This window comes from Pteropus alecto, unplaced genomic scaffold, assembly GCF_000325575.1.
Source record: "Pteropus alecto unplaced genomic scaffold, ASM32557v1 scaffold281, whole genome shotgun sequence".
In the NCBI taxonomy this organism is placed as follows: Eukaryota; Metazoa; Chordata; class Mammalia; order Chiroptera; family Pteropodidae; genus Pteropus; species Pteropus alecto.
In genome coordinates this window covers 163744-176490 of record NW_006431909.1, presented here as the reverse complement: position 1 = coordinate 176490, position 12747 = coordinate 163744, and the positions used below count along the sequence as shown (strand labels likewise).

General features: G+C 37.2%; 1 protein-coding gene and 1 long non-coding RNA gene across 10 annotated transcripts in view; one reads left to right on the top strand and one right to left on the bottom strand.

Moving 5' to 3' along the window:
* LOC107196546 overlaps nucleotides 1-5247 on the bottom strand; it is a 15889-nt gene extending 10642 nt beyond the window's left edge. Inside the window, exon 1 of the long non-coding RNA XR_001517977.2 lies at nucleotides 5086-5247. This is a non-coding gene — a long non-coding RNA (uncharacterized LOC107196546). The remainder of the gene's footprint in view (nucleotides 1-5085) is intronic.
* The window catches only part of LOC102889537 (zinc finger protein 382), a 58210-nt gene continuing 50127 nt past the window's right edge, over nucleotides 4665-12747 (top strand). For 2 of the 9 annotated variants that reach the window (XM_006905933.3, XM_006905930.3), the window contains exons 1-4: nucleotides 5306-5492; nucleotides 7541-7613; nucleotides 9880-10031; nucleotides 10304-10399. In XM_006905933.3, coding sequence (XP_006905995.1) covers nucleotides 9893-10031; nucleotides 10304-10399 — 235 coding nt within the window. In that variant the 5' untranslated portion in view covers nucleotides 5306-5492; nucleotides 7541-7613; nucleotides 9880-9892. Of the gene's footprint in view, nucleotides 5044-5303; nucleotides 5493-7540; nucleotides 7614-9879; nucleotides 10032-10303; nucleotides 10400-12747 lie in introns of those variants that run through there. The other 7 variants (XM_025040536.1, XM_015598587.2, XM_015598595.2 and 4 more) reach the window with 7 other exon arrangements.

Sequence of the window (12747 nt, the reverse complement as noted above, 5' to 3'; positions counted from 1 at the left end):
AAATAAATGAATGGGACTACATCAAACTAAAAAGCTTCTGTACAGCAAAAGAAACCATCAACAAAACAAAAAGGCAACCATCCGAATGGGAAACTATATTTGCAAGCAACGCTTCCTATAAGGGCCTAATATCCAAAATATACAAAGAACTCATTCAACTCAATAACAAAAAAAGCCAAGCAATCCAATCAACAAATGGGCAGAGGACCTGAACAGACACTTCTCCCTAGAGGACATACAAATGGCCAACGAACATATGAAAAGATGCTCAACATCGCAATCTAGCAGGGAAATGCAAATCAAAACCACAATGAGATACTATTTCACACCTGTTAGAATAGATGTTATCAACAGGACAAGTAATAACAAATGTTAGAGAGGATGCAGAGAAAAAGGAACCCTTATACACTGTTGGTGGGACTACGAATTGGTACAGTCACTATTGAAAACAGTATGGAGGTTCCTCAAAAAAACTAAGAATTGATCTATCATATGATCTAGCAATCCTTCTACTGGGTATTTACTCCAAAGACTTGAAAGGTCATATCTGAAAAGATATTTGCACATAGCAGCATTATTCACGGTGGCCAGGAAATGGAAGTAACCAAAATGTCCTATGATAGATGATTGGATAAAGAAGCTGTGGTACATATATACAATGGAATATTAGCCATAAGAAGAGAGGAAATACTGCCATTTGCAAAAATATGGAAGGACCTCGAGATAATCACACTAAGCAAAATAAGCCAGACAGAAAAAGTTGAAAACCACATATCACTTATATGTGGGATATAGACCTAAAAGCAACAAATGAACAGGACAATCAGAGACTCATGGACATGAGTAATAGACTAGTGGTTACCAGAAGGTAGGGAGGAAGTGGGGAGGAGGTAGGTAGATGGGGTCAGATATGTGGTTACAGAAAGAAATCTAATTATGGGAGGGGAATACACAATGCAATATATAGATGCCTTACTGTTAAATTGTACACCTGAAACTTACTGGATTTTGTTAACCAATGTTACCCCAAAAAAAAAAGAAAATAAATTTAAAAAAATTTTTTTAAAGAATTTAAAAAATGTCCATACTACCCAAAGCAATCTATAGATTCAGTGCAATCCCTGCACTACCAATGATATTTTTCACGGAACTAGAACAAATTTTCCTAAAATTTATATGGCACCACAAAAGATCCCAAATAGTCACAGTGTTCTTGAGAAAGAACAAAATTGGAGGTGTTACACTACCAGATATCAAACTATACTACAAGGCCATAGTAATCAAAACAGCATGGTACTGGAATAAAAACAGACATACAGATCAATAGGACAGAATAAAGAACCCAGAAATAAACCCACAGCTATATGGTCATTTAATCTATGACAAATGAGTCAAGAATATACAATGGGGGTAAAGACAGTCTCTTCAATAAATGGTGTTAGGAAAACTAGATAGATATATGCAAAAAAATACGAAACTAGACCACTTTCTTAAACCACATACAAGAATAAACACAAAATGGATTAAAGACTTAAATGTAAAACCGAAACCGTAGAACTCCTAAGAAAACCTAGGCAGTAAACTCTTTGACAAAGTCTTAGTAATATTTTTTTTGGATAGATCTCCTCAGGCAAGGGAAACAAAAACAACAGTAAACAAATGGGACTACATCAAACTAAAATGTTTTTGCACAGTGAAAGAAATCATCAGCAAAACAAAATGACAACTTAGTGAATGAGAGAAGATATTAACCAATGATACATCCAACAAGAAGTTAATAGCCAAAGAATATAAATAACTCACACAACTTAACTCCATAAAAAACCAAACGATCCAATTTAACAATGACCAGAGGACCTGAATAAACGTTTCTCCAAAGAAGATGTAAGAAGGGCCAATAGATAAATGAAAAGATGCTCAACTCACTAACCACCAGAGAAATGCAAATTAAAACTACAATAAGGTATCACTTGACACCTGTCAGAATAGCTATCACCAATAAATCAACAAACAAGAGTTGGGGAAGTTGTGGAGAAAAGGTACCCCTCGTGCACAGCTGGTGGGATTGCACGTTGGTGCAGCAGCTGTAGAAAACAGTATGGAAGTTCCTTGAAACATTATAAATAGAACTACCGTATGACCCAGCAATCCTACTGTTGGGTATTTATCTGAAGAAAATCAAAACACTAATTCAAAAAGATATATGCACCCCATGTTCACCATAGCATTATTTACAATAGCCAAGATATGGATGGAACCTGAGCATCCATCCATAGACAAACCGATAAAGAAGATATGATACATATATACAAAGGGATATTACTTGGCGATAAAAAAGTGAAATCTTACCATTTGCAACAACATGAATGGACCTTAAGGGTATTATGCTAAGTGAAATAAGTCAGACAGAGAAAGACAAATAACATAATTTTACTTATCTATGGAATTTAAAAAATAAAATAAACAAAACAGAAACACTCATAGATACAGAGAACAAATTGATAGTTGCCAGAAGGGAGTGGGGTTAGGGGGCTGGGTGAAAAAGGTGAAGGGATTAAGAAGTACAAATTGGCACTTACGAAATAGTCATAGGGATGTAAAGTACAGCATAGGGAATATAGTTAATAATATTGTAATGACTATGTTTGGTGTCAGGTGGGCACTCGACCTATCGGGGTGATTACTTTGTAAGTTATATAAATATCTCATCACTATGTTGTACACCTAAAACTAATATAATATTAAATGTCAACTGTAATTAAAAATTAACAAAATTTTTAAAAACTGATGCTGCCAAATCTTATTCATGAACTAGCCTGGTGCAACATAAATCTCCTAATGGATTCCTGGGAAATAAATGCCTTCCCTTCCTGACAGAGATCTCTCTGCACATATCCCCAATAATTCTCTTATTCCTAAAGGTGTCCCAAACAAAAGGTTGTTGCTTACTTACTGAAATCAATCAAACCATCTCACTCATGTCTCTCAAGAATATCTAAATGATCTAATGTGTAATTCTACCTAAGCACTGGTCTCTTCCCAACAACTTACCAGGTAAAGGAGGACTATTTCTGCATCATGAGAATACTTAGACCAAAAGAGCACAAGGGGGAGGTGTTGCCAAGTGATTATATGAAAATTAACTGTAGGTAGGGCATTTCACGAAGCACTGGAAAAGAAAGAGATCCATCCTCATGGTAGCATCATTAACTGAGAAGAGAAGGCCTAGAGACCTGGTAAATATATAAGTCACTATTTGGCATGGCATTTTAGATGAAGTTATTCTATATCCTGAAAAACAAAAATGTACTTCATAAAACAAAGAAAAAGCTCAAAAATGACCTCTAGCTTGGCTTTGACAAGCAACTGCAACACTTTTCTCCTTTCATGGCTTCTTTTGGAATACAGCAAAACTTGGAAGGAAAAGGGAATTGGGACATACAAGGCCTTAAAGCTCAGACAGGCTCCAAATAAGAACACATTCTTCATCACTAGTGTAAACAATAATAAAACAGAGTCAGTTTAAAATGGAGCCGGAGCTGCCATGCCAGAGAAACAACCTTGCACGTCTTATGCCTCAAACTTTGAAATGTTAAAATAGGACAAAATAACCTCTGGACTGGGCATAAGACAACATGTGTCCCAAATAACTGTTTGTAACAATAACAAAAAAACAGTTATTATGACTACTGGACTGATGACTACTGAACTGAAAATTAAAAACATTGTTTAGAATTAGTGTCATTATGTTGTCTGCACCAATGGAAATGCCTTCCTTCAATTGATGTAATTGTTCCTTTTTCATAAATACCCACTGTCTTTCTTTCCTAACTGGAACATTATTTAGGCTTCTGCTGGAATTCTGATTCTGAATAGCCGGTCTTGTTGATCTCAAATAAATGCTTGTTGCCTCTCGCTTTGGCAGGCCTTTTATTTTTAGGTTAGCACCAGCAAGCCCCTATCATCCATATTAAAAATACCAAATGGAAGTATGAGAAAGACTAGAATACTGGTTGACCCATGCCTGTATCATAAAGAAAAGTCAGATTCACTGAAGCCGGGGACTGGAATCTGTTCCTGTTCACAATAGTTTCCTGTCAACAAAGCTATGAAAATGCTGTGGATCTACAATAGGCATCTTGCCCCCACAGAGCTTTCAGAAGCAATCTTTGGAGGAAGGAATCCTGCTCTTGGTGCCTTAATGTCATGTTTCCCCCCACTTGGGGGAAATTTCATATCTAAAATTGTCATAACAAACACAGGGCTGTGCTTTTTTTAGTTGGAACCATCATTTTAGGTCTCATATTCAAATTCCTTTTCACAGCTATTTCTGTGCAATGTGGCTATAAGGTGAAATGACAGAGGCAGTGAAAGAAAACCCAGTGCAACAAATTCCAAGAAACCATGGAACTTATAATGGCTCCAGAATGGCTACACTTAATGTACTGCATGCCTACTGTGTATTAAGTACCAGGTTGGACAATGGATACAGGGTGTACTGATGAAGGCAACAGAGAACATGCTTTAAAACAGGGGGCCTCTGTGGTTAACAAGGGTCTGGGAGTCTTTGACAGGCACAGATTAAGGTACATGGGACCTTGTCCACAAACTCCTCAGCCCAGAACTGCAAAAATGAAGCTCTACCCTCCTAAAAAAAAAAAAAGAAAAAGAAAAAAGAAAAGAAAAGAAAGCTACACTAGGCCAATTTTGATCAGTCTTTAGTGAGTCACAATAGCGCTGTAACAGGAGTACTCGGTCACAGGATAACACACCTCACAGTCACAGCCAACCACGGTCATAAAAAAGGCCCCGCACCACTCAAAGTCCCAGGAGCTAATCAGGGCCTCCCCACTGCGCAGACACCCAGCCCTGTCACTCACTATCACACACATACACTCTCATAATCATATCCTACGCTGACGCAGTCACAGAATCGCACACCCACTCACAATCACCTTCCTCTGAAGGTGACTAACACAGACCCAAGGGGACTCCTGCCTTCCTTTGACCCATCTGCACAAGGGAAACTCCGGGCCTCCTACGGTAAGCTTCTCCTGCACCCCGACTCGCATCACCTTAACTCACCGCACAGAATGCGACCACAAGGCTAGCAGAAAATGAACCAGAGGTGGAAGTTCTTTAGCTCCCCCATGGGCTCAGTGAAACGTAGTCCAAGCCAGAAAAGAGCAGGCGTTGGTACAACCAGACCTGAGCAGCGGCAGCTGGAACTCAGCCGCTCGATACAGGCCGCCCCGTAGCCTCCTGGGAGCTCCCGCCCACTCTGGAGTGCGCAAGCGCAGACTCCTGATCTTGGGCCAGGGTTGAGGCGTGTGTGTCTTGGGGGCTCTGAGAAGGAGGAGGAGGAGGAGGGAGCTGGAAGCTCAGGGTCCGGAGGCCAGACAAGGAAGCGGGATCCAGTGAGGAGGCCAAGGAGAAAACCAGGAGTCTAAGCCGGACCTGTTAATTCTGAGGGAACCGGAACCGGCACCGCGGTAACCAGACACTCAGATCTGTGCAAGTGGGGGGCTTCGGGCGTGGGCCATGGGCATGACCCTTAGGGTGACAGCCGAGTGTGACTGGAGCGAGCTCCGCGAGGAGGAATTTTGTGTTTTGACCTTGAGAAAGCTGCATCGCAGCGAGCGGGGCCTCGCACAGAGGACATGCTGTGTGTGTGTGTGTGTGTGTGTGCGTGCGTGCGTGTGTGTGCGTGTGTGTGCGTGTGTGTGCGCGTACACCGAATGAGGCTGCTTCCTGTCCTAAACTGTTTTTTGGGTGCGTGCTAATCTGCAGGAGATTATGGCCGATTGTGTGTGAAAAGTGGACAGTAGTGTTGCTACGTGGGCTTTCTTTTGCCTTTGTCTATTTTTAGATTAGGTGTGAGTCGTATTTTGAGACTAGGTGATGGTGGAGAAGCGAAAGTGATTTGTGATGTGATTTTGTGATTTTGCCTGGAATTATGTAATTAAATGTGCTGTCTGAGATTGTGAATGATGTGAGAGGGCTATGGTTTTCTGAAGTAAGTTTGATTGAATGTAAACTATGCATGTGTTTGCAACCTGTTATTTTTTGTGATGGTTTTGTGACGAACTGTATGACCACTATCTAGTTGGGTATGTAAGATTTGATTATCTGAATAGTGTTCATTAAGTCTGTCTGCAAAATTGCAACTCAATAGAAACTTAGCAAATAAAACAGGAGTATAATTATTGGAAAGGAAGAGATAACAGTTTTATAGTTCCCAAATGGTAAGGTTCATTGCAGGGAAACACCATATGAACTAAACCAGTCTGTTAAAATGAATAGTGTTGCATGGGTAACATGCAGCAAAAAACAATTTTTACCCATAACTAGTGCTTTCAATACTGATATACAATTGACATTTCCTGCTTCTGGATGAAATTTATGGCAAGGTAAATAGTTTTTTTTCAGGCATTCTAAGAGAATTAAGAGTATTTGGTACACTTTTAATCACAAAGCCAGTCTCATTTTAGTAATTGAAAGTTATTTTGCTAATTAAAATATACTTTAGACTTCACTTAGCAAAATATTATCCTTTCTGCCTGGAAGCCTACTGAGGCTTCTATTTCAATACCTAACCTACTAAAAGCGTTGCTTACTCATTAATACTTAAGTTAACTAGTAGTGAATTAATATAGTTAAATCTCAATAATTAACTGCTTATTAAGTAATGTGAAACAGATGAGTCAATAAAGAGCTGAAGTTGAGAAATAGAAAGTCCAGATATTCTCAAGCATATAGGGATATGTAAAATGGACAGATGGCATTTCACATCAATTGAGAAAACATGGATTATATAATATGTAGTTTTGCTAACCAATGAAGCACAGGGAAAAATCATTACATGGCAAAAATACTTTAATAATCATATGAATAACTGATGAAAATTATTTGCATCTTAAAATAGGTAGAGTTAATTTACTAAATTAAAAAAAAAAGATAATGTCAACCAAATAGGCAACAAAAACCCATGAGAAAAAGACATACTATAAGATCCCATCACAGAAAAGAAATAAAACCTCCTTTAAACTAATTAAAAGGAGCTTATTCTTACTCGTAATAAGGAATCTGTAAATTGGAATTACAGTATGTATTGATAGAGATTAAGAAATGATTGTCGGCTGCACTCATCAGGGTGTGGGGAGGTATTCTCATACTAATGACAGTGTAAATTGGTAGGAAGTCTGTGAAAAACATTTTGGAAATATATAATAAACCCATCCTTTATGGGAGATTATGGTAGAGCTATACAGGGAAAAAGCACAGTGTTCCCTTTCTCCAAACCACAGCAGATTCCCTGGAATTTATTCTACCCCACGAAGAGATTGGGTTTCTGGTATTGGTAAGGGAGCAGGAATTGTCCGATTTTTCCACTAATCTCTGTCCTGAAGTTGAGTACACTGAGTGGGCAAGTGCTGAAACAGTGAAAATTGATATGGATTTAACTGAGAGATTATTCTGGAAGACAAATCAGATATGGTTTCACATAGCTCCTTGTATCTTCCCATCTCTGCCTTCTTAGGACTCTTCTGTTTCCAAAAGAAGAGCACAAAAGAGAAGGTTCATCTCTTGCAAATCTCAAAGCCATGCCTCAGGTGAGATGATGTTTCCTCTCTTAAATAACTTGTTTTCAGGATATATGAACATTTGCTTTCCTCTCCTTAAATTTCCTGGTTATTAGGATTTGCTTCTGTGAAACTGGTCTCCAGCAGGGCTTAGATTAAAGTGAAGTAAACAAGTAGCCTAGAGGCAAAATTTAAGGAGTATGCTCAGAGCTGTGCATCCATAAATTTTGCACCCTAGGTGCCTCGCCTGCTTCACTCTAGTTGCAGTCCTGTTCCTAGTTTCTCTTATTCTAACCAGATAAACTTAAGCCTTCCCCAAGTGTACCTTCTAGTTGTAGTCAGTGTTAATGTATTGATTGGGTTTATCATCATTTCATTTCTCAGTCTTCTCACAAAAGTACTGCTGGAACAGAAATGTATTATCTTGATTTAAATAGGAATATATTACTTGAATGAATCTAGTCTAGATGCTGATTTGAGATCTAAGTTGTGAAGAACAAAGGAGCAGACATGGAAAAACCTCGATCATTCCCACTGACCTAGATTTTGCAGTGATGGGAGGTAGACTTGATAGATCACATCATTAGTTTGTAGTAAAATGTCCTGTTTTGTGAGGTTTTTCAGTATAGGGATTTACTTGTAAGCTTGTCAGAAAACACATTTTGCATTCCTCCTCTCTGATCCTATTTTATCCATGTCTGCCAGCAATTTCTACAAACCGTGGCCTGCCAATGAAAGCCTTTACAATATTCTAATGTTTTTATAGATTTATTATATTTTTAGTTTCTTCTAATTTTTATATGGGTGCAAGAGAAGGAAATGCATATGCTAGTTCACTCTTGAAATAGTCTGCTTTTGAATCAAAGGTGGTACTTTGTTCTGTTTTCATCTTTTTTTTTTCCAGAAAATTCCTCTTCATCTACCAATTTTTAAATACTGGTTTTCTAAAGATGCTAATTGGTTCTCATCTCTTCACTGACTCTTTTTCTCTATTCACAATCAGATTTACTGTAAAGATTATACTAATCAGATTCTAGGGATTCTCAAATACTTCTCTCCATCCTAGACCTCTATCCAGAGAGTCAGAACGATATATCCAGCAGCTAATCACCACCTGTATGTTCCATGGACACTTCAAGTATATTTCCAAGATTTACCTCATTACCTCCTTTGGTTCAGCTTATACTTTCTTCTGTTTCCCATTTTCATTTTCTAGTCCCAGTACCTACTCACTTGCTTATACAAGTAACTGAAGAGCTATTTCTCTTTTTTCTACTCTATAACCAATTTATGACCAATTCTGTTGCAATTCATCATAGCAACCAGTTGTCCCCTATCTAGACCACTAATAATACCTTAATCTAAGAGACATATCTAACCGTGTTTGTCTTTCTCACTTACCACACCTCAAGCTTTCTCTAGTTTTCAAGAGTGTTATTGCCTGTAAAGTACAAATTTTATCACATAACATATGTGCTAACTTAATGTTTCCTCAATTTCGTTATACTTCATAACACAGCAGACCCAAAATGGAATATGCATTACAGTGGAACATAAAAAACAGTATATTGAAAGGGAGGAAAATACTAACAGTTTACAGTCAAGAACAGTGGTCATTAACAGTGTGGATTACCATTAGTACCTACTGATGGTTTATAAATACAAGTCTGTTGGGAGTGTGCTCAGTACATTTAAAGACCATGGCTCTATAGGAAAAAAATCGAGTATGGTTCCATAAATATGTCCACTGCCTACCTCTATATACCTTTTTCTTCTTAGAGCTCATAGACTCTTTCTTAACAAGTCGTATCTTGCTATTTCCTGAATTTACTAAGTTGTTTTCCTCTCCCCATGAATTTTAAAAGCTGATGCCCTATAGCTCTACAAAACAAATTCGTTGTGAGTGCAAAATTTTTATGTCCTCAATGAAGCTTTGGAATACAAAATGATATTTTTCTTTACTTTGTAGCACTTTCCCTTGTACGTAATTCTGTTATTGTATCTGTAATATCTATTGATTGTATGTATTTACATGTAATGCCTATCTCTTAGCCTGTAACTTCTCATGATTGTAGTCAGAGTTTTATTCATTTTGGTCTACCAGGCAACCATTCACATTCAAGGCAAATAGTATGATCTCATAAAGTTTTAGCATGAGATAATAATACAGATGAATGTATTTTCAGAGAGACTGTTCTGCAATATATAACATAAAATAAGAAAACTAGTCTGACCACTGAACATGGTCAGAACTAGATCTCCAATATCTAGTTCTCACTAGTTTAAATCACTTTAGGATGAACTAGAGTATGCCCTTACAGGGATCAGTGTCATTCAAGGATGTGACTGTGGACTTCACCCAGGAAGAGTGGCAGCAACTGGACTCTGATCAGAAGGCCCTCTACAGGGACGTCATGTTGGAAAACTATTGCCACCTCATCTCTGTGGGTATGAAAAACTCCTTGAATCTTTCAGTGTCATTCATTTCTGTTCAAGAGTTTTTGAAACTTATGGAACTTTGGATTTCAGGGATCAGAGGTGATGAATCCCTTTTTGTTAGCAGAAAGTATGATTATGTCCTCACTTGCCCAGTGTAGAGTATTAACTTTGGTAAGACATTAACGTATACTTTGTCTGCTGCCCTGAAGCTATATCTTTCTCTTCCTTCAGTAGTTTTGAAGCCCAAGGAGATTAGACCAAATCTCATTTTTTATTATCAGGATTTCACATGACTAAGCCTGATATGATCCGCAAGTTAGAAGAAGGAGAAGAACTATGGACAACAGAGAGAATTTTTCCAAGTCAGAGCTACCTGGGTGAGTCTATACAGATAAAGGCTCATGGACTCAGGTAGTTGACACCTTTGAATGTTGTGGGTATATTTTTAATTGTGGTAAAGTACATATAACATAAAACTTACCATCTTAACCATTTTTAAGCTGATAGTTCAGTGGCATTAAGTACATTTACATTGTTGTACAACTGTCATCACCTTCTATCTCCAGAATGTTTTTCTCATCTTGCAGAATTGAAACTCTGTACTCATTAAACAGTAACTCCCATTATCCCCCTTCCCTTAGCACCTGGCAACCAACCACCATTCTACTTGCTGTCTCTATGAATTTCACTACTCTTAGGTACTACATAAGTACCTCACTATTCATGTAAGTGGAATCATATGGTATTTGTTCTTTTTGTGACTGGTTTATTTCACTTAACATAATATCCTCAAGTTTTACCCAAATACTTCATTCTTTTTAAGGCTGAATAATATTCCATTGTATGTATATAAAACATTTTGCTTATCCATTCATCTGTCAGTGGACACTTAGGTTGCTTCCACCTTGTGGCTTCTATGAATAATGCTGCTAAGAACACGGGTGTAAAATATCTATATGAGTCACTGTGTTCAGTTCTTTGGGGTATAAAAACCAGATGTAAAATTGCTGGATCATACAGTAATTCTTTGTTTAATTTTTTAAGGAACTGCCAAACTATTTTCCATAATGGCTACACTATTTAAATATTACCACCAGCAGTGCACAAGAGTTCCAGTTTCTCCACATCCTTACCAATACTTGTTATTTTCTGGTGTTTGTTGATAGTAGCCATCTTACTAAAGGCCTGAGATCTTTGAAAAACCTATACATGACTGACTTCCATGCCTCTAAAATCTAAATTTATGTTTGGATAAACATTCCCCATGTAAGTACTTTCCTTGTTGCCTTATGTTTATAGAGATATTAGCTGCTCTAACCTTACCAAGAATCCACTCCATGCTTTCTAGTATAATGTACGTAGAGATCTTAAATGTAAAGTTCTTTGAGTTCTGACAGAAATATAAAGCCATGTATCTCACACCCCAGTCAAGATAAAGGACACTTCCAGTAACCTATTAAGTTCCAACAGGCCTCTTCCAAGTCAGTCCCTCCCACTAGGACAATCACAGTTGTGATTTCTATCAGCATAGATTTTGTCTATTGTAGACTTTTTTTTATGTCTGCTTTCTTTCGGCTTAACGTCTGAGAGATTTATACATGTTTTGGCATATATAAATAGTTTATTTTAATTGCAGAAAAGTATTCAATTGTACGAATACACCAATTTATTTATGCCTTTCTTGTTGACAGACACTTGAAATGTTCCAGTTTGGGGCTATTATGAATAAAACTGCTATGAACGTATTCTAAAGTTTTTTTATGGACATGTGTTTTTACTTCTTCTCAGTAGGCACCTAGCAATTAGTATTGTTCATTCAGAAGGCAGGAATATAACTTCTTTAGAAACAGCCAGTGTTTAAAACTTACTGTACCATTTTAAACTTTTACCAGAAATATATGAGAATTTTAATTGCCTCACATTGTCATCTACATTTGATGTTATCAATATTTTCATTTTGGCCTTTAGAAGGGTATGGTAATATATTTTTGCAGTTGTAATTTATATTTCTCATATAACTAATGATGTTGAGAACTTTTTCAAGTGCTTTTTATATCTTCTTCAAAGGTGTCTATTCAAATATTTTACCTATTTTTATTGGGTAATACATCTTTTTCCTTTAGTAGTAGGAATTCTTTTTTTAAATTAATTTATTTTAATTAGTTTCAAGTATACAGTACATTGGTTAGACATACAGTTTATAAAACGATCCCCTTAATTGCTCCTCTCCTCTGATTTTCCACGTAGCCAATATATTAATGCTAACTGCATTCCCTATGCCATGCTCGCCATCCCTATGACCACTTATCAGTTACTAATTTGTACCTGTTTAACACTTCACCCCATTCTCCCAGCTCCCCAAACCCCCTCCCATCTGTCCATCACCAAATTGTCCACTATATTTGTGAATCTGTTTTTGATTAGTTTGTTCTTTTCATCCCTTAGATCCCACATATAAGTGAAATCACATGGCATTTATTTTTCTCTGTCTGACTTAATTCACTCAGCCTAATAACCTCTAGGTCCACCCATGTCATTGCATATGGTTTGATTTTATTTTTTTAATGGCTGAGTAATATTCCATTGTATATATGAACCATAACTTCTTTATTCAGTTGTCTGTTGATGGATATTTAGGTTGCTTCCATATCTTAGCTATTGTAAATGGTGCTACCATGAATATTGGGGTGCATAGATCTTTATGAATTATTCTTTAGGTTTTTTT